The sequence below is a fragment of the Pagrus major genome, chromosome 24 (assembly GCF_040436345.1).
Source record: "Pagrus major chromosome 24, Pma_NU_1.0".
NCBI lineage: Eukaryota > Metazoa > Chordata > Actinopteri > Spariformes > Sparidae > Pagrus > Pagrus major.
Window position 1 is genome coordinate 3,045,067 of NC_133238.1, and position 22,553 is coordinate 3,067,619.

General features: G+C 39.1%; 1 protein-coding gene across 6 annotated transcripts in view; it reads left to right on the top strand.

Annotated features, from left to right (window-relative positions):
- The window catches only part of LOC140992105 (diacylglycerol kinase zeta-like), a 103,783-nt gene that overhangs the window by 53,493 nt on the left and 27,737 nt on the right, over nucleotides 1-22,553 (top strand). For all 6 annotated transcript variants that reach the window (XM_073462360.1, XM_073462359.1, XM_073462361.1 and 3 more), the window contains 4 exons: nucleotides 2,635-2,714; nucleotides 17,813-17,879; nucleotides 20,469-20,509; nucleotides 21,803-21,945. In XM_073462360.1, the coding sequence (XP_073318461.1) occupies nucleotides 2,635-2,714; nucleotides 17,813-17,879; nucleotides 20,469-20,509; nucleotides 21,803-21,945 (331 nt within the window). The remainder of the gene's footprint in view (nucleotides 1-2,634; nucleotides 2,715-17,812; nucleotides 17,880-20,468; nucleotides 20,510-21,802; nucleotides 21,946-22,553) is intronic.

A 22,553-nucleotide genomic window follows, 5' to 3' on the forward strand; every position in this document is an offset into this window, starting at 1 on the left:
CACGCAGTCAGTTCAGAGTTTTGACACAGGGAGGCGCTGTAACCTTTTATAACAAACAACTTATATTGGTGTAAACGTAGACATGGTTCTTCTTTGTTTCTGTGTAATGCACATCATTTGTACATACTGTGCAGAGAGCTAAATCCAAGGGGGAAATCTGTATATGTGTGCATAATCCATACTAACTCATATTAATAGTTCATAATCACTTTTTTTTTCTACCAAAGGACCATGATGTAGTTCAATGCTCATGACTGACAAGTGTGTTGTTTAGTCAGAATAACAAGAAAGAAGAGAGCTTTAAGTAATTGTTGCCCCAGTTGTGCAAGCAGGCTAATAGCAAACATTAGGGATTAGACCCAATTGCAGACACACGAAGCAGAGCTGAGGGAATTCATTGGTTAAATGACCAAAATCCAAAAGTACAAAAGACAGGCAGGTAGGAGAGGCAGGGAAGGGATACAATCAGATACAGGCAGTTTAATGAAGCAAATAAATCTGTAAAGGATTTCTTTGCCTCAAGAAAGTCCACAAAAAACGGGTAAGGCTTAGGTAAACAAAGCAAAAATTCGAAGTCACTGAGAATGAACGCTAGGAAGGGGCTACAACGCTGAGAGCTGGCAGCGAGTAAATAAAATGGGAACCAAACAACAAGCAAGTCCTAGGATCATAACAAAATAAATCTCTGCTTAACATGCCAAGTCATTCAGAGATGTTGAATTTACAATGGCAAAGCCATTGAAATACCATTAGTTGTACTGTAAATGCTGTATTAGGTTATATAGTGCAATGTACAGTAAAAGTTATATAACGAGATAGACAGTAGATGTGGAAGTGCGGGATAATGTAAGCTTATTACACAGTCACCCTCTCAGGAATGTTTTGAGAGAAGTATATTTTTATAGATATATTTTTTACTACTGCTCGCTCCCAGTGTAGTCTTTGTCATTCAGATATTTACTGTCAGTGTGTGTGTGTGTGTGTGTGTGTGTTCAGGAGCTTCTCGCTTGGTTTGACGGCTCTTTCAGCACATTGAGCTGTGTGATGTTCAGCCAGCAGTGTTGTGTTGGTGCAGCGGATGGCAGCCCTGCACTGCCTCCGGGAGCAGTCTTTATTGTTGCAAAGATGTATGTCGGCTTACTGATGATGAGCCAGCTTGGTCAGGCTCATTTAATAAAATAAAAGACACCGCTGGCACTGACTCTTGGCACTGGATGTAACTTGTCAGATGTGGAGGTGCCACATATACATGCAATTCTTGAATACTGGGCTGCACCACATCAATACTAGACAAATGTCTCCCTCATGATCAGGTTGTGTTATGCTGTAATCATATTCTGTACAGAAATTGTGTTAAGACTCATTTATTATCTATGTGATATTGAGCAACGGTGGGCTATACACACACTTCTTCAGCAGATTACTGTGTTACTTCAACCTGCTTCTTGTTCATTATTAGCAGTACACTGGTATCAAGAACACAAGACCCATGCCGAGATGTAGTAAAGTAAGCTAGCCCCTTGATGAACAACTTTAAATCCCCTTGACTAAACTGACCTTTTCTATCAGCTGTTTCTTTTTGTCATAAAGAGGATGATCTCAACTAATATTCCAGTATAATAGATATGCGAAGCCCTGCCCCTTCCAGTATGGGACCATTAGTCAATGGTTTTGATTTTTTGCAGGTCAAGAAAGTCAGTTTTTCGATAGTAAAATACCATTTAGTTTTGTGTCTGTTCAGTGAACTACATCTTCTCATTCAATATACCTCACCAACACCAACGTGGCTGTCACCTTGGTACAAAATCAAAACAAGTCTGGCCATATTGACAGCTGCAGTTATGCGAACGGACCGTTAGTCAGTGAGCTAATATACGGGACAGTCGCTAGGAGGATTGGGTTAAGGGTTTTGGTTAGCTTTATATGAGATGATGTCACTTGCGGGATGGTTGGGCGTGTAGTCTTTACAATTAGACACTATTGCATACTTGATTAGCTGATGACAAACTACGACTTTTAAATTGACAAACATCATGTGTGATTCAAGGCACATTTCAAATGGGATCAAAAAATTATTTGTGTCTCGACATTCACAGCCATGCATATTAACAGCATATATTGTCTGGTTTTAAAAGGGTACACCATGTAGTTTTGGGGAGGAAATTTTAATCAGAAGAGAAAGGTCTTCATTGACTGATTTTTCTTTTATTCCTAAACAAACTCTCTGCATTTTAAATGACTGAATAGACTGAGTAACCAAACTGACCTTAAAGGACAACAAAATTTCATATCGTTTTACTTTGTTTTTCTAGCTCTAGCTTCAAACCGTGTTCAAGGGACCTTATTTTCCTGAGTTTGAATTTCTTCTTCAAAACTACATAGTGCCCCTTTAAAACTAATGCAGGTTTTTATATTACTGTTGGTGGTACCCACCCACAGTGCTGCTGGTTGTCCACACTTCCATATATTTTACTACATTCACAGTCGAGTCCGAGGTATACGTCAGTCCCTACTAGATGACCAGAATAAAAACTAGCAGTTCTCGCAGGATCCTGATGGTTGAAATAGAGCACCACACTGTATGTAGATATCAAAGTGCTCTTGGATAATTGTGCTGTTCCTCTGTATCTCCAGCCATTCCTCTGGGTCTGATTGTGGTTCCTGGTGACAGTGACTTAGAAACCTGCAGAGAACACATCCAGCGTTTGCAGGAGGTAAGAAGGGTTGGGGGGGGGAGGTAGAGATGAAAAGGGATTGTTATGCTTCACTGACTGTAAAAACGACAAAGTGAGATGATGAACAATTTCTAACAATACTAATTAAAAAGTTAATTGACTGAATAAAGACTGAGGAATTTTGTCTCAACTGCTCAGAAGCTAGTCTAAATGACACAAAAAACACCAGAGATGCAGAACCAGAGCATTCAGAAAGCAGTTTTGTGATGAGTTTCAGGCCAGACAGTGGATGACCAGTTGCGTTATGACTATGGCTGGTACAGTGGGATGGGCTTGTCTCACTGATTGGTTAAGCAAGAACATGCAAATTTCGGTGTGCTGCTCCAAAGTTTGAGTTATCAAGCCTGTAGACCACTCTCCTGCCATCTTCCTCTCTAGGACTTTTGCTCTGTCCATCCCTCCTTCAGATGCTTGGGACTGCAGGTTGGTAGTTGGATGCTTGAGTTTGTAGTGTGGTTTTTGTTTGGCTCAGAGGCACACGGGAAAAGTGCATCTACAAGCAGCACTTCAACATTCAATATTTTATTGGAAAATGTAGCAGGTATGAACAGTCAATCAATTTCTATGTAACACTGAATTACAATCATTACAAACGCTCGAGCAAGACTTACTTAAAAAGATATGATCACACACAGGAAATACAGTATTTCGACTGTCACCAGTATTCAACGTAAATATGATGTCAATGGAAAAAGACGAATGAAGTGAGATGGAAGCTACGGAACTCTGGGATAATATTTTAAAGAGGTGTAATGTTTCAAATCACATGTAATTCACATTATAGTTGTAGATGTACACCTGTGTCACCATTCACACTTCAGCTACCAAACCCTGTGGCCATTATGGCTATATGATTTTACCTGTGTCAGCGAAATTGGAAAATCACACCTCAACCCCGGCCCCCACCACAGACACAGACATTTATATAGGCATAATAATATCTCCAAGACTGTCTTCACTTCACTACATTAATAAAAAACAATAGAAGACTGCTCAAAAAAGCTTGATGACATTACCATCAGCAATGATGGGCTGAATTTCCACTGTAAAGATGACATTATTACCAAAAATCAGTTGCCTATTCACAATGATCCCAGTCCAACCCATGGTCAAATGGTTCAACACAGTAGACTCCCTCATAATAAAAATCTGTTGGGGGAAAAAAAAAAAACCCAGGATAAAACTGACTACGTTACACAAATCAAAAACTCAAGGGAGACTAGAAGCACCTAACTCCCAGAACAACTACCTTGCGAACCAACTACAGTCCATCACCAAATAGGTTCACAATACCCACCTTGATCACTCATGACTGGACATAGAAGAAACCGAATGCAAAGAATTAGCTATCATGGACCTAAACCCGACCTTAGCAACACTGTTAAAAACACTACTGCTTTAAAAACACAGTAATTGCCACAACCCTGTCAGCATTGTGGAAGGTCAATAGAATTACAAATTTCACAATTTAATTTAGCTTACATACAGCCATTTGGCACAACCCAGGTTTTTCTTGTCACCAAATCACCCATGATAGGCCTCAAATGGAATGTCTTTGAAAATAATACTTTACTCACCTTCCAACAGTTAATGTGAAAATAATTCCAATAAATAAATAGGGAAAAAGATCTTAACATCAAATATGCCAACATATCTTCAACATCTCCATGGACACTAACAAGACTAATTCAATACAAAGTCATCCGCAGAATACAGAAAACCAAACAAACAAACACAAAAAAAATCTTTGTTTATCCCTGTTACTTTCTACCGACTGTCTTTGGCTTGTATCTGTTATTCCCACCACCACAAACATCATATTCAGTGCGTTTGCATATGCTCTCGTGTCCTGGTTAAGATTGGTTCCTTGGAGTATGACTCAAATACTTTTAAGCACAAATTAATTCCAAACAGCCTCTGTACAACCACCATTCACCACATATTTTCTCCATGCACATTCACAGTTTATCTCTATATTTCATAATCCCATATATTGTTAACCTGTACCCTCCATTATCTTCCCAACTGTATTCAATTTATGTATTTTTGTTGTGCAATAAATAAAAGAAAAGTTTCAGTTCCTATCGCTGTAGTAATTTTTAGTGCAATGTCTTGTGTTGTTTTGACACCGTTGCAGATGGAACTCAAAATGTAGCAAAGTACAGTTCTTGTTTTGAGAAGTGCTGAAGTAAAAGTAAAATGACTGATTTAAAAAACTACTCGAATAATACAGGTACACATATAATGTCTTTGTTATAGTACTGAGAGTGAATGTAATCAGTTACTTTCACCCCTGGATGTAGTACTGTACATCCAGGAGTGTCAGGCTTGTTTAATGTCAGGCTTGTTTAATGCATTGATTATTAATAATCAAACCATCAGTGATGCTTCCTGTCTGAGTTCAGAGATTAATTTTGGTTGAAAGTTTACATCTGACAAAGTTGCTGATAGCCAGTATGAGTGACTGACAGCTGAAGTCTAGTTAAAGAGGGCTATAAATGTTCCACCAATACACAATCCTTAAGCACACACACACACACACACACACACACACACACACACACACACACACACACACACACACACACACACACACACACACACACACACACACAAACATGCACCATTCTAAACACACCCACACAAATAAACAGAACAGTTTTTTTACTCTAGGGGTTACAAAGTACAGAACATGACGAGGAATTTATTACACAACACAGTACACACGCACAGATACACAAATAAAACCAGGGTTTAAACAGGATCAGAAAAAAACATCCTCTCAATCATTCCAAATTCCACTTAGAATAGAAATATCCTTACTTTTGGTAATCATTAAACAGCTGCAGAGTTAGATGGATACGTAAAGAGTAAACGGAAAATAACTGATTTATTGGTAGATTTGTCCAAATATTTTCTTTAACCTCATGTTATTACTAATTTACGCCTGTACTCTTACTAATGCTCGGCCTTTTCTTGGAAATAGTCTAGCCTAAAACAGAAAGAGTCCCTAAACTCATGGCTGTGTCCAAAAAAGCCAAATTATATTGACCATGATTCCATTTATAAAAACACTAAAGGGGAAAACATCCTAAGGGGTGAATACTTTTTATAGGCACTGTATACTCAGTAATACATGCGAGAAATTACAAGCATTCATTGTGTTCAACTTCATTCTCATTGTGCCGCTACAATTTCTTTAGAGGCTATTTTGAATGTAGGGGTCTATGCCGTCCTATTGTAGGAAATGCAGTTATGTAATTGTTAAATTCTTACTCTAACATAAGATTTTTTCCTAAACGTCGTTGGGAAACTACCTTACCTGTGCAATCCAGTGTCTGTCTCTTCATTATCATATGATGCAGAGAAGCTATAAAGCTGTGCAGACAGATTGGGCAGGAAAGCCTCTGCAATGCACTTCAATAGGTGCACATCGTGTCTGCCATTGTGTGCTCAGATGCCTCCTCCATCCACCAAAAGTAAATCCTAGTGGGACTCATGAATCTGACAATTCATGTGTAGATCGTATATGTTACTGCAGTTGAAAAGAGGGTAACGCCTGTACTCTTACTCCAATCTAAAGAACGTTTCAATCCCACCTGGATCTTCATCAGGTCAGACTGCAGTACAGTAATGATAAAACTGATGAACTGTAATAAAGACAGGTTACGGACAGGTACCATGTTACCATGGCTACAGCGGCACATACAGATGTAGCCCCCTAAAGCTTAGCTGCAGTTTTTTTTGTTTTCATTTGCTTGTTTTCACCTTTATTTAAAGGTTTTAGGTTTGTTTATATGCACTTATTGCTTATGACCCAAATAAACTCTTCAATATCAGAAAAGGAAGGGCAGGGAGTGGAACCAGACCAGCTGCACCAAACCTCACGCAAAGCAATGCGATCTCCCTTGGAAGAGAGGGAAGAGAGCTTGGATTAGAGTTCAGCTAACTCGGCTTGGACCTAAGGCTACTCCTATACCCAGACTACTTCTGGCTAAGATTGCAAATTCCCAAAGGGAAATCAGAATGTTGTGCCCACATCTTCATAGAGACCTGGCTATGTTCCAACATTCCTGATCAAGCTTTTGCATTGGACAAGCAGACTGTGTTTAGAGCAGGCAAAACAAAAGACTCCGGTAAAAGAAGAAGAAAAATTACTCTATTCTCATGAAGTGCTCATGTTTATATGAATATCCCTGGCAACTGTAAATCCTTCCCTATCCTAATATTGGTGTATCACACCACATTTCCCTGCTTCTTCTGCCAACTTAATCCCAGATTATAAAAAGAGTCAAACCATCAGTAAAAACTGTTAAAGTGAGAACAGACGAAGCTATAGCAGCTGTGCAGGAGGGCAGAGATTGACAAATGCTCAGAGTAAGGGTGTTGCTGATAACCAGTATTGACAATAACAGTGATATTCAAAAAATGAAATAGTGATATTGTGTAGATAATATTGTGTAAATAATCCAGCACTTCTTAAATCATTTGTTCCTTTCAGTTTTCGCTTTTTTAAAGTAGGTGGTGGTAATGCACCTTAACACTGGTTGCCAACTGCCATACAACGGAAAAGAAAAAGCAGCAGTTAACTGTTAGCTATCTAGCCTGTGGCTGGTACTTGATTTACTACTGCTGTGCAAAATCATGTCGAATTGACAGGACAGACATTTATGGTTACATTTACATAGACTCTCTGTCCATCTACATACACTTGTATAAGTTTGTTATTCATTTGACAAAATACTGGTAAAGCTGGTATAAAAGAGGCAAAGCAGAGACATCAGCACAGACTGGAGAGAGAACTCAACTCCACCAGTAATAAAGATATGAGGCAGGCGATCCAAAATATGATGGGGTTACAAAAGCAGGAGCGCCCCCATCATGTGGGAGGCCATGTTGCCAGACTTGCTAATCACATTTTATGCCCACTTTGATCTCCTCAACAAAAGAGTCAGCAGTAAATACTACTCTGCCTCTAGAGGACCTGCCACCATCTCAGTTTCACAGCGGATGTGAGAAAATCCTGCTTCGAGAGAATATAATAAAAACTGCTGGGCCTGACACATCCCAGGTCTTTATTAAAACAAACATGTTCCAATCAGCTAGTCAGTGTTATTACTGACATTTGTAACATGTCACTCTGGCAGAAGACTACCCCTACCTGTTTCAAGACAACCACCATCATCTCTGTACCTAAAAAGTCTGCAGTGTCTAGTCTAAATGACAACCGCCCTATGGCATTCACACCCATTCTCATGAAGTTCCTTTAGAAACTGGTTCTCCAGCACATCAAATAGTGGGGCAGTCAGACATTGAGGACATTTGGGCGGGTCACCCAGGTATATTAAGAGCTGCTAAATTATCTGAGAGAACGATGCCATCCATGATGGATTGACAAGTGGAAAATCTCCCCTCACTGTACACATCTCGTACCTGTAGACTCTCACACAAACTGAGACCTTTGCAGTTTAATGTAGGCCTACTTATGTCATTGTTTTGTAAAAGCTTGTAACCATACCTGGTTCGGTACTGCGTTGGTTTGCATCGTTTAGGTCATTAACAACAAGCCGCCTCCACATGTGGCTCACCTGCTGTTGTGAAAACTGAATCGTGGGCGAAAAATCCAAAAAGCAACTGGGCAACTTTGTAAAATTGTATAACACTGCTGACAAATGAAGTCCACAGAGCAGAGAGAGACAGAAAGATGCAGGCCGGTGTGTAAGCAAAGGAAAAAAAAGACCAGAGGTGGAAGGAGAATTGAAGCGAAAAGCAAGGTGAGCAGATTAAAGTAGATTGTGACTAAGCATTTAATAAAGTGGAGGATTAAGTAGAATTAAAATGCTGACATGAGAAATAACCAAAATGTCTGGCCTTCACAAGGTGTGGTCAGGCGCACTGATCAACAAATAGCTGGTCTAAAGTCAAAGTTGCAGGAGGATCTGTAGGTAATGTCATTAATATTTTCCTCATTAAGGACGCATTTCTCCCCTCTCATCCCACCTGTTATTGATCAGGATGATACTTTTTATGACCCGTCCTGCCTGATCCACGGACTGAGATCCACGCTCACACAGAGGGACATGCAGTGCTCCTCCTCCTCAGTTAGATATCAGTGTATTTTTTCATATGCAGTCAAACAGAGTTGTTGATGGGGAAGATGATTGTGAAATGGCCGGGCAGAGGGTCCAGCAGCCGAGGATCACATCCCAGTCCCTCAGTGAAGATGAGTGCCACTTAATATGTGCCAGGCCCTGGTGCACCTGGCTATTAAAGGGAATGGGAGCTTACACTCCGATTGGTTTAATTTATGTTCGGTCCAGAACACACCCGTGACTAATTCAGAGCCTAAGTACAGCCCCTTTGCGCCGTGCACCGCAGTTTGCGCCAAAATGATCTGCTGTTTAACTTGCAAAGTAGACTTGGACACACCCTAAATGCAGCAGTGCCTTGTGCTTTAGACAAAGCACTATAGGACGTCTAAATAGGGCCCATTGACTTAAGTTTTTGTTAGGAGAAAAAAACACACACAGTTTTGTTTCCATAGAGATTAGTTTCCCCCGTGTCTCTCGTTGTTCCAGCATGATGCATGGACTATTGTCTGAGAATATCTGCATGCGTGTATGTGTGTGTTTGAGAGAGAGATACCTTTCCTAAGTGTATTTATTAACTGTTTTTTTCCCACTATGCTTATGGCATCCATATTCTGTTTTGTGCGTGTGCAGTGAAGTGAAGTGGTGAATTTATTGTTTGTGACCTGTTGTAGATGATGTGTTGAGTTTGTTCTATAATGCAGTGATTTACTCTGTTCAGATGCGTTGGGCTCTGAGGAGATAAAATAAGTGCAGCACGACTAAAAGTTAGTCTTTTTACTTTTCATCATTCCTTTATATAATTACAGGGTTAATTAGGTAGTTTCTTTGAGGTTACCATCTCCTCAGGAGGGGCTTGAGAACTAAAACAATCAAAGGAGAAAGACAGATCTTAAGAACTGACAATTCCCTACAGTTATGTTTGAAAAAGTCTCTCTGGTGTTGTGTTCCGAATGACTTTATTGTTCAAAAAACATTTTTTTTCACAGTTTTGTTCTGTGCCACAGTCAGCAGATGACAAGATCAGACAGAAAACCTAATTATAAATGTTATAAATGAAACTCCAAAAGCTTATTATTACTTTGAAATTAAATCGTGACTATAAATGAAGTCACTTTTCTTAGCTGTGGTAAAAAATATACAAAGTATGACCTCCATCATTTTCATATGGTAAACTTTCTCTATTTCCATCATGTTACTCATCAGTCACGTATATGATTGTGCCCATGTATAACTGTGTAATCGGTGAACCCATAATTATGTTACTTCATAATTATCACTATAGGTAATCCTCTTTATCATACTAATAATTACTGCTCTATTCCCTAATAATCCAATTATTATGAGAGAGTGTCTGTTGTATGCTTTTTGTCCCCTATGCCATAATGCAATGGTCTGCCCCAGTTCCAGGTGCCTATTCACTTGGTTGGGTTTGGCTCCCTAGTTCTCCCTAGGCACCGTAGCGCCTATCCTATAGCTAGTCAGGATTAATAGGCTAGGTCCGATGGCACGTTATGACAGAGCGGAAAACCATAATGCTCCCATGTACTTGATCTAAATGTCAAGAAAGGTCCTCAAGCTCTGGTGTCTTATTTGTGTTTGCCATTTAAAGGCAGCAACATTGAGTTTGGCTAGCCTGGCTAACAGGGCTAAACCCACTACAATTCTACAGATTACACACAACTACAGATAAACACATACAGACACCACATTGGCCTCTGCTGTTCATTGGACTGATGCTTCAAAGCTGCTGCAGTATTGGTCCCAAGAAGCCTGTATGCAAGTATGTCTGTCAAGGCAGGAGATGTGGCCACAATTAAAATCATCATAACTTGCTGAAATCTCAGACAGTTTTCAAGCAGATGGGTTTGTTACAAATGCCAGACGTGTATTTATGTGACAGGATACTTGGTTTGGTTTAAAATTGAGAATTTTATACCAAAGTACTTTATTGTAAGTAGAGTGTAACAGTAGTAAATTTCTTCAATAAAATATTGAAGACCATCTTACTCTGCTAAATTAGTTTGTAAGTATATTCTTGAAAATATTCAACTCTTTTTCTTACCCTAACTTGACACAAGCTTGCTTAATTTAGTATCAGGACACCTTTGAAATGTTATTTTCCAGTTGATTGATTTTGACTTTTTCTTTCATTCCAACATCAGGAACGCATCTCACAAGCCTTAAAGCAGCATTTACTATATATATTTATGATGGACAACAACTGGTGCACTGCCAAAACTTTCGGGATAAAACTGGAATTTCTGTTCCATCCGTAGTATACATAAATAAACATGACAGTTGTTTGGGTCACAGGGCATACCCAACTATACGCCCTTTACCAAACCGTTCGAGACAAATACACATACTGTCACACCCCTAATCAAGTGTGTTACGTTTCCCCAGAAAACAAAACCTGAATGACAGGGGTCGCATGTTGGGAAACTAACAAGGCACTACACAAAACACAAAAGGGTCAAAACAAACTGGTCCCTTGGTGTCTAAAAGGTGGTGGTGGGAATAAAACCCACAGCCACCCACTAATTCTATCAAAATGACAGATGAACAAAAAAACATTGGACCCAAAAACCCAAAGGTGAAGTGAGAGTCACTGATCAGCTTAGGGAGAACATCACAGGTGCACCCAATAGCTTCTGATTACCTGTGACCTAGATCTTGAGAAATCCCTGTTAACATCAGGATCTTGGGGAACCTCTGATCTGTCCATAACAAGAGTGTATAATCAGGTAACCATGTGATGATTTGTTACACAAAGTTGTATTGGGTAACATACATTTTGCATTATACTTTGATTTCACACTCACTTCTATATATGTCACTTTGTGTGCAACAACTCTGGTTTGAATTTCATTCGTAGTTAATTGTTATTGTCAATCAGAAAAGTAGTGAGGTGTTACCCAAAGCAATGAGACTGCAGCACATAGAGGATAAATTCAACCATGATAAATGTGTCTTAACATCTAACTAGATTTCAGCTTGTGTGGATAGAGTGTAGGCATACTTGATCAAATTGGTCGTGATGTCAGCAAACCCTTCTCAAGGTCAACCAGTACATTTCCACACCCACACTTCTCTCTCATTGGAGACAGTATAGAAAAAACCCTTTGTTCAAGGATCACTTACACAATAGAAGATAAAAGACAATGTGCGAATGTGAGATTTTATCTGAGTTTCTCATAAGTGTGATCAGATATATGCATGTTAACAACAATGCCTGTCCCTTTTCTTCAAAACATGATTAGCAGTATCTTGCTATAACTGCTCAATATAAATCAAAAATAGCTTATTGGGATGCTTTGAAAAGTTCCAACAACATTTAAGAATTTCTTTAGAAAAGGAGAGGAAAAAAACCTACCTGCTCACCGTTCTCGAGAGTCTCTCTCAAGGACACGTCTGTTTCTTTTCTTTCTTTCCTGTCAGTGGCTGGGGGATTTTGCTGCAGGGGTAGTATGGCCACTTTGTTTCGTCATTGACATATTTCATTTAATCATTTAACATAGCCACAAATAGATACTATAATAGATAGATTACCTGATTGCCATCCACGATGTAAACAGCTCTGATCAATGAAATGAAAAATAGTATGACAGAAATGTTTTTGCTTTTTCTTTTTGCTTGCTTCCAAAACAAATGCATGCACTAGCCAGATAAAGATTTTTAGACACAAGGCAGTGGTGCTGCATACTGCTTTTGTCCAAAGGGGCTGCCAGAATCAACAAAAAAATGACAGTTCATTGTAGCTGCTTTTAAATACTATTCAACTTAATATTGATCTGTGAGAAGTGACATATCCACATGTTTACAACCCTTGTGAAGGGTGTACATGGCCATGTAATCAGGTTAAATTCAGCAGATCTTTGTTGACTGTTTATGTTTTAATTCCTCAAATTGAAACAGGAAACACGTTTCTGGTATAATGCTTCATATATCAGCACACTGCTTAAAACCAATCCCATTAACCTAAGTGCATGAAAATTTAGTGAATGTGAAAGTAGCAACTGGCAACTAGCAAATTAAGCAGACACAGTGAATGAGATAAAACACTGTGTTCTGTTCTCCATACGATGTCATGTGCCCACAACATTCATTTCACAACGAGCTATTAATCTTCTACTTCAGCAGCAAGCAGAGCAACACTATCTCTGCAAACGTTATTTTAAACAGTCCTGTATTTATATAGGTTAGATCACATACTAAGAAGACAGCACATGGGTTGTTGTCTGACTTTGTGTTGCTTAGCAACCCGATGATGTAACACTTGTTTCACCATTTGATCTCCTGCTCTCCAGCGAATGGTGATGCTCTCTGGTACAGTTTGTGATTCAGTGGGAGAAAAAATATCTCATTTCTGATAATGGCCTACGGTAATATACTAAACTTTTGCTGCACTTGCTGCAGTATATTCAGTATTTTCAATTAGATTGTGAACAGAACCATTCTGTATGATTTTTATTTATTAACAAACAGACATTAAGAAAAAAGGCTTAACACTTGAAAAAACGTCCCTCATCTGGATAAGGTGTTCGATGTGGATCTTTTAGTTATGTAACGTAGACCTGTTGGGAAAGACATGTTTTGTCATCTCACCAAACTTTCAGTACACCTTGGTGTCTACATGGTGCTCCAAATTTACAAATAGGTCTCTTAAAGCACAGACCAAATTTATATATATAATAATTTATATGATAATAAATATCAATATTTACATTTCATATTATATTTTATAATAATATAATATATAATAATAAGGCCACAGTTCAGCAAAACATTGTGTTTTAGGTATATAAAGAGCATGTGAAAGGTTTCTGTAGCCCTCTAACATCATAATGGAGGCTGTGACAAACAGACAGCTGTTGCAGTTTGCAGCCATGCAGCCACTTGGGCGACGCGTGCACTTGTACACCTTTGTACAGCTGCACACTTGACATCCATCGGTTTATCCATTATCTGAAACCACTTAACCTCTTCAGGGTCATTGGGGGGGGTGATGCCGGGGTACACCCTGGATAAGTCGCCAGTTCATCACAGGGCTGACATATAGTTGTTGTCCTTCTTGATGTGGGGCAGCAGTGCTAACCACTGCGCTGCCGTGCTGCCCTAACACTGCCTGCAAACTTGACATAATTTTGTCAGTTCTGCTGGCTTGTGGACTTGGCACATGTCTTTCAAAATTTGCAATGTTACTGTCCTTTCTTTGAAGTGATTTTATTTATTCATCACAGACTACCTAGATATTCCTGGGCTGCACTCATTCTTTGGCTGCTTTCTGCAGACAAGGCTATGTGGCCCTTAAAAAGGTCCAACTACAAAAGGAACCAGCTACTTATGTCTTCCATTATAAGTGTAAATTTGAGAAGAGGCAAGAGGCTCCTTTTTGCTGATGACAGGAGCGACAGGTTCCAGGCTGATGCCTCTCTTTGACAAATAACACACATCACTCCAGGTGCAGAATGATTCAGAAACAAGCCTGGAAGGTTTAACCAAGTGTAAGTGAAACAAAGAAGAAACTCAGAAACTTTATGTGTAAGAAGACAAACGAGAGTGAATGGAAAAGAGACATGAGAAGAAAGAAGGTGAAGAGAAGAGTCAGACAAGTTCAGCTTTTGATTCCATGTTTGTAGGTTTGCTGTTAACGCCTGCAGGCATTTTGCTCAGTTTGAGACTGCTGCCGAACTCGACAGCAGGATTAGATTAGAACAAACACCGAGAAGCAGAGTAGGAGAGGTGTTTACTTCAGCCAGCCTTTCTGTCACAGTCTCCGTAAAAAGGTTTGCAGTTTGAAAGGAAAATGACTTCACTTTCTTTGTCTTCTTTTGCCTCCTGTCATATCTATTGGAAGGACACTTTTTACATTCAGTCTCTTCTCTGTAGAAATAGGTTGTTTTGTATTAAATTGAAGCTGCCAAAACGACATTGATTTTCTGTAAATCTGACCAGTTCTACGCTTAATGTCCTCAGTGTGCAGTTTTCAGGCGAGAGTTTATTCCAGACACTGTGGAAAAGCCTCTTGCACAGCACGAGACCAGTGATGCCAACTATTTGACATGAGAGCCCAGAGTGTACAGGTTTGCAGTCAGACCACTGCATCAGGGCACTTAGCACTGTGCTGTGTAGGGATGTCGATGAAGTTACCAGAGTTCAGTCTTCAGGCCTTGAGAGGCTTTCAGACAGGTGATGATTTGGTAGTTGCTTTTGCTTGCTAGTCATTTTGTCAAGATGTATTCAAACCGACCGTGAAATGAATTCTCGTCTTGCGTATGTTTGATAGTAGAATCATTTCTGTTTATACAAATTACTAAACAGCCAGAATACATTACTGTACATAAATCGTAAGCTGGCGAGCAGCCGTTTGAGTTCAGTTGAGCGTCTCAATGAACTCAGCACTCACCAGAGACTCTCTCTCTTCTTTTGCCCCTCTCCTGTGTACACTCACAAACAAAGTACATTTCTCCTCCAGCTCCAGTCAGCAGTCATCACGGTACATAAACACCCGACAGTGGAGGTCACCTCCATGGATCACTGCTGCATGCATCCATGGATGATAAATGGCTGTAAAGATAAATCTACTTTTAATCCCAAAAGTTAAAATATAATCTCTGAGCTCTCCTCCCGTCGATAAACAGCTCTGGATCAGAGCAGTATCCAGTGGTTTTTTTATATACATCCACCTGACTCACCCGACTCCGAGCAGCTGAGCAGTGGCTGCCCCTCCACGCTCCGCTTGGCCCTCCCCTCACAACACTTGACAAAGCCCTACGATGAACACATGATCCACGGGAACACACCATGAGCTAATATAACATTATGAAGTGCTGTGGGAGTACCATTAACATTAAGTTGGCTACCTTTCTGTTGCAGAGTAAGTTTCAGGATTAATGTAACAGTCAACCATGCAAATCTTTCTCTAGCTGTATAATGTAATTATTCAAATTGTCTTTGAGTGTCATGAAAAGCACTATATATATAAAATGTATAACTATTATTATTATTAGATGTTTACTCAAGAAATATCACTGCATTTTGTGACGTTTTAGCTTCTCTTCTTAGATTTAACTAAGATGATGGAGAATATTTTAGTGAACGAGTGAGGGGAAACAGCTTCTGAGTGAGTCACTGCTCTGCAGTGGAGGGAACAGCTGTGCCTTTTCCAGAAGAGCACAACATAACGCGTAACCATGGTAACTGTACACAAACAACATATGCCTAAGCCAAATGCAGGAAAAATGGAAAGTTAGGCACAGTAAAAGTGTTTTTATGTTGAAATCATCAATAGAGTGAGAAGAACAAACTGAAGAGAATTTCACAGTTTTTTTAACAAACCATCTGGAACATCAGGCTAGAGAGAGCTCTATCACCACAACATTTAGTCCTTGATCTCTGGTCAGACAGGAATCTTTGGTCGGAGGATCTGAGGTGTCTAACAGTGCGATATGGGGGCAGGAATTCACTGATAGAGACAGGGCTAAGATCAGTGCTGTGTAAACAAAGAACAAGGTTTTTAACTTCAGTGTACAGCTAACAGGGAGCCAGAGCTTGGAGGCAGGAATCTCGGTAATGTGGTGTCTGTTTTCTGATCTTGTTAAAAGTCTTGCTGTGGTTTTCTGAGCTAATTGGAGGCTGAATGAAAAGAAGTCTGAGTGATACCAAAATAGAAAAAAGTTGCAGTAATGAGGTGGCTGTATATGTAGGTGTGGACAACTTAGGTAGTTTAAAACTTTCCAAAGCTGATTGAAGCTGAATTTGATTTTTGAATCTAGCTGATTTATCACTTTACTTTTCTTTCTTTTTTATTTGTACATCTGCCAAGGAGGTCATGTTTTCACCCTTGTCCGTTTATTTGTTTGTTGGTTTGTCAGCAAGATTACACAAAAATTAGGATTTCCTTGAAACTTGGATGGAGGATGGGTCTCAGCCTAGAGTAGACTAACTTTTGGGGCGGACCTGGATAAAGGGTTGGATAAAGTACATTAATTAACCCTCGCACCCGGGGACCAACTCCAGATCTTAGCCCAGTGTCTACATGGTTACTGTGTTTTTTCATCAAGGAGGTGTAGTCATGGTATTTGAAAGCACATTCAAATAAAAACACAATTTTAAAACAAACCAGGGTTCAGAACCGTCACCAGAAATCATCAAAAAAATCCCAGCGTTGATGAGTGTCTCACAACAAAGCTCAGGGTGAAGTTGGGTTCCATTACAGTAGGAAGATACACTGTTTTCCTTTTGGTGCAAGGAAAAGATTAATTCAAGCGACATTTTTATCAGCCGTTGATCATGCTGATATTTTATATATGCATGCAAATTAATCTTTTTTGAAACTGTTTGATCCAGTGTACCATGCTGCATTGCGATTAGAGTTTTCCCACACATCACTGCAGCTTATATGAGAATGTTTCTTGGTCTTTCTTGTACAACCGTGGATGAAATGAATCATTTTTCTTTATAATGTCGTACTGTACAAACTGCCTCCTTATTTGTCCCCTCTTTTGACTCTTCTAAAAATATCAGCAGAACTAACTTAGATCATGCGAAAAAATGTTGTACATCATTCCTCTAACACGCACTGTCTGTGGTGACAGTGCTTTTAAAGTTTGTGCACCTTCATCTTGGTATGAGCTGCAGAGACACCTTTATTATTTGATACGTATGGAAGATTATACAGTCAGATGAAGGACTTTTTGAACACTGGTAAATTCATTGTCTCGATGGAATTTGCTGCATGTTTTAAGTCTGTTTCTTGTTTCTTTTATGTGAAATTGTATGTTGTTTGTTTGTGGGTTTTTTCTTTTATGTAAAAGTTTTTATGCTGGACTCCCTTGTAAAAGAGATTTTGAATCTTAGTGGGAATATTCCTGGTAAAATAATGGTTTAATGAAAATGAAAATAAAGTCAGCCCATCTCCTGTTCCACTGCCTGCCAGTTATCTCCTGCGCTGTACTGTAACTGTTTTGTCTGTATGTCATTCAGGAAGAAGCTGACAAGCCAAGGATTCTTTCCTCGCAGAGATTATCTCCAAAGTGGTGTTTCCTTGACTGTAAGTACATCAGGTCGTTAATAATTTACTCTTTTCTTGATCAGTTTTACTACCTGGACGCTCTTGTCTCAATAGCTCCTCTCCCCACTTGTACCATGAAAATAAATAAATAAATGAATAAAATTAAAAGTCAAGTTGAAGTAACGTATACATTTAAGCTCAATTTGCCTGCATGTTCACACCAGAAGAGCATTTCTCGTGCCAGTCGATTCTACACCTCTGCTGTTTTCTAATCACACGTAGAACTAATCTTTAAAATCTCCCGATGAATTTATAAATTGATAAGTTTAAATTGGAACAATTCTTCTGCAACGATGATGCCAAAAGGACCAGTTCTTTGTGTGATAACTTGCAGGGAGGGGTTTTTCAGACTCTTCTGTCTGCTACTGAGCAACTAGTGTACCACACTGAGATATAGTACACCAGTATACTGTTGATGTAAGTGTGGTAGAAGGATACCAGCAACAAATAAACACTACTTGATTAAAACTTTAACTTTATTGAAGGAGTGTACAGTGTACATCTTAAGAATACTGTATTCCAGTGTACTATACTTTTATGTTATATTATAAAACTAAAGTAGTAAAAAGTAATCCACTTTTTAAGGAATATATTAAAGTACAACTATAAATGTACTGCAGATTAATGTTCTTATTATGTATTAAAATACCCCCTGAATCTTTATTTAAAGAAGGATATAGAAATGTAGATACGTAAACATGCAAACTCAGAATTCTGCTGGTACTCCCATAAAACAACATAAAGCATCCTTCATCAGATCCTGTTTTGTGGTAAATGTCATGAATATTTATCTCATACAGCAGCAGATTATCAGAAATATCAAAGAGAAAAATCCCACATCTTTACACAATGTTTTGCATACGTTCACAGGCACACAGACCCACACACACATGCACACCTCCACTTGTAAGTCCTGGTGGAATTTAGCAGAGAGCTAGACACAAACAAATATAGCTAGCTGAAAGAGAGAGAGAAGGGAGTAGTGTTTGTTGAGGACAGAGCAAATGTGTATGTGGTTATAAGGTATTCAGTCTTACTGGGATCCTAGTACTTTAAGGACAGTTTACTCAATATTAGCCTGTAATGTGAACCTAAGTAAACCTACAGTGTGGAACTCTATAGCCCGACCCAACACTGAGCGGCAAGATCAAATTTTTAGCATCTGAGCGCTATGACTGCTTTAATACTGATGATCTGATTACACAGGACAGAACTGTATTTTAGCATTTAGTCTTGGCTATGTGGCTCACTAAATGTATGGAAAAAGCAACAAGTATTCAGGTCTTTCTGAAAGGCAGACACCAAAACCAGACAAAATGGAATTTATATTGGTTATGGAGTCACTGTCACCTTCTGTTGTAGCTTCTGATCACCCGTGATAATCCGTGGTATTACCTCTGTAGAGGACAGCCATGCTCAATATCACTTGACGTGATGTTTTGATTATGAAACAACAAATGTTAATCTCACTTATTGTGGAAACTGACGACTGCAGTCTCTGGCAAGGTGATAGCTAATTTCTTCTTTGACAATAGGTGGCAATGTAGTTTCTGTCAGAACCCTTCCTCTCTCTCATACACACCAATCACCCAAAACATTAAAGCAACATTATGTAGAAATTGGCATTTTGTGCTCTGGCATAACCCGAAAAGTGACAAAGAGCTGAAAGTGTCACCCTGCCCTCCAAATTCCCCAGATCTCAATCAGATCAAGCATTCATGGGATATGCAAGAACAAGTCCTATACATGGAGGCCTTACTATGCATCAGACTCGGCTCTAGCCTGGCTTGAACACAGGAGCCTCTCAGGGTGTCCTCTGGCACCATCTGGGAGGGAATCCTTTGAGTTCTGTGGTTTGTGAGGCTGGGCCTCCCTGGATCTGCACGTCCCATAGATGCTTAATTGGATTGGGATCTGGGGATTTTGGAGGCCAGATCAACACCTTTAGTTCTTTGTGTTCCCGAGCAGTTTTTGTAGTGTTGCACAGCGCTTTGTCCCACCATGGCTCCCATCAGGGAGTGCCATTGCCATAGGGGGTGTACTTGATCTGCAATGGTGTTTGGATGGGTGGAGCATGTCAAGTTACATCCATATGAATACCAATACCCAAGGTTTCCCAGAAGAACAGAAAATTGCATTGTAATAAGATGATCAATGTTATTGATTTGACCTGTTATTTCCTTTAGGTAAATCAACATTTAAAATAAGCAGGTACAGTTCCTTAGAAAATGAATTGGAGATATAAAGTTCTCTACTCTATACTGGTGTAAAATCCTATTATTTTACGGTGTAAGAGTTTTAATGTGCTTTTTCCTGCATGATGATACTGCCTCGTCTTGTTCCACTGCAGGGTGTCACAAAACTGTGGTTCTCTGTATAATTGCTGCAGACGTGCGAAGCCACCCCATGTACAATTTAACAATGATAAAAGCGATTTGCTTTTCGGCAAGAACTTTTAGTGACTACGAGAAACATTCTGCTTTAAATAGATGAATCTAAGGACCAGGTTTTCTATCACCACAGATAATATTTCATTGGTTAACAGGGTGATTCTGTTTGTCTTTTCAGCTACAACAGCGGATCGTTTCTACAGGATAGACAGAGCACAGGTAAGTCTATCTCGCCTAACTTGACCTCAAAAAAGTATATGTATATATATATATATATATATATATATATATATATATATATATATATATATATATATACATACGTATAAAATATTTATTCTAGCAATTAACACAATTGTGATTAAATGATTACCATGCATTCCATAACAATAATGATGCACTAACCCTATATTCATCTATAGTTTCCTTCACAGGGACCTTATACTTAATGATAAATCATTTTATTATGTTTTATTACAATGTTATTACAATGTATGGAGTAATTTTCCCCACACTGTCCCCATTGAAAATTATGCCCTTGGACTTACTGTCAGTGTAAGGGAGACCTACTTGTATATGTGGCTGAATCTCTCCCGGTCACTTGGCTTGTCTCAAGGCTCACATTAACGCTGCAGCAGTGGAAGCATATGTCCACTGTTCATGACCATGAACAGAATTTGGTTTCTCGCCAGCAGGTTAATTATTCCCATTGTTGGGGTTTGTGAAGGCTTACTTGGCATATAACTCTGACAAGTGGTTCATACACCATTGGTACAGAGGCTGCATCTGGCTACTGTATCTTGTTATTATTCAGCTCCTTCTTAGTTTAGAGTCAGAGTTTAAAGTTTCATGGTCATAGGAGGGTTCTGGTCTTCCCGAGGTACACTGCTGCTTGTTTTTTTTCCATCCACATCTACAAAGTCTCTCGATTGAATGTGGCTGTGGGAACTTTCTTCAAAAAGCAGGTGCTCCAGCTTGAGTGCTGTGAAAACTCACCTCATAGCACCTCTCTACTCAGTGGATTATATGTATAATATAATCAAAAAATCATGATACAAGCCTTGGTCAATTTGTTTTATTGCAATCACTATAAGTCTGTAACACTGTAAGTTTATTTAATCTCTTTTCTCTTTGGCCATTGTGGGCAATGTTAAAAATCAGTGAGCTGCCTTTTTGATTCTTTTTTGTGTAGTTGTGACAAAATAAAATCGCATATACTGTGATAGATGATATTATTCTAATGACAAATATTACTGGTAAAATAACATCCATAGAATAGTGTGCTGAATGAAAAGGAAAAAAAAGAAAATAAACTGTCCACAGCTAGTTAGTTAAAGGTCAGCAGAGGATTTCAGCTATAGATGCTTCTGTAGTTGATTAATGAAGACTTAAGAAACTTAAAAAATACATTTATGTTTAAGGATTAAACAGGCAATGTGTATATGGCCAGAATTTGTTTGGTCTGGACTTGCTGAATGTTTAAAACTGTCCCATGTTTCATGTTTTTATCAGGAGCATCTCAACTATGTATCAGAAATCTCCCAGGAAGAGATCTTCATTCTGGACCCTGAACTGGTTGTTATGATGACTGTAGGCACCTCCCCGTCAGCCATGCCAGACCTGGTTAACCCTTCCTCCAGCTTGGTAAACAGCAGGTAGGTCAATCACCAGCACTCTCATACTGTTACTACTGGTTGAATCTTAACCTGAACACAAGCAACCAAAGCCATTATTATAAGTGGCAACAAGGACAGCTATGACTTAACTGAGTCTGAATCAACTGCAGCTGTTTTATCGACTTCTTAAAGAGACTTATAAAGACATCTTAAGACAGAGTAAATTAGTCTACCCTACTGAAGATAAAGTGAGAAACATCCTCTCCTCTCTCTCTAATCCTCTCGTGACTGAAGAGAGAGAGCATTTAAAGACAGCTGCTCTAACAGGTTTCTGTAGGTGCGAATTTATTCTGTTTATTTGTGTATAAATATGGTAAAAAAGATTTCATATGGAGGCAGAGTAAGCAGAAAAATAATGTGTTATCCACAGACACACACACACAAAACTTGAGCTAATAATATAGTAACACTTGGCTGTTTCTCAAAAGGAAAAGAAACAGTTGAAAAATGCAGATAGAAAATATTATTCATGTATTTAACTCCCCACACACGCACGTGCGCGCGCACGCACACACACACACACACACACACACACACACACACACACACACACACACACACACACACACTTACACACTTGAGAATTA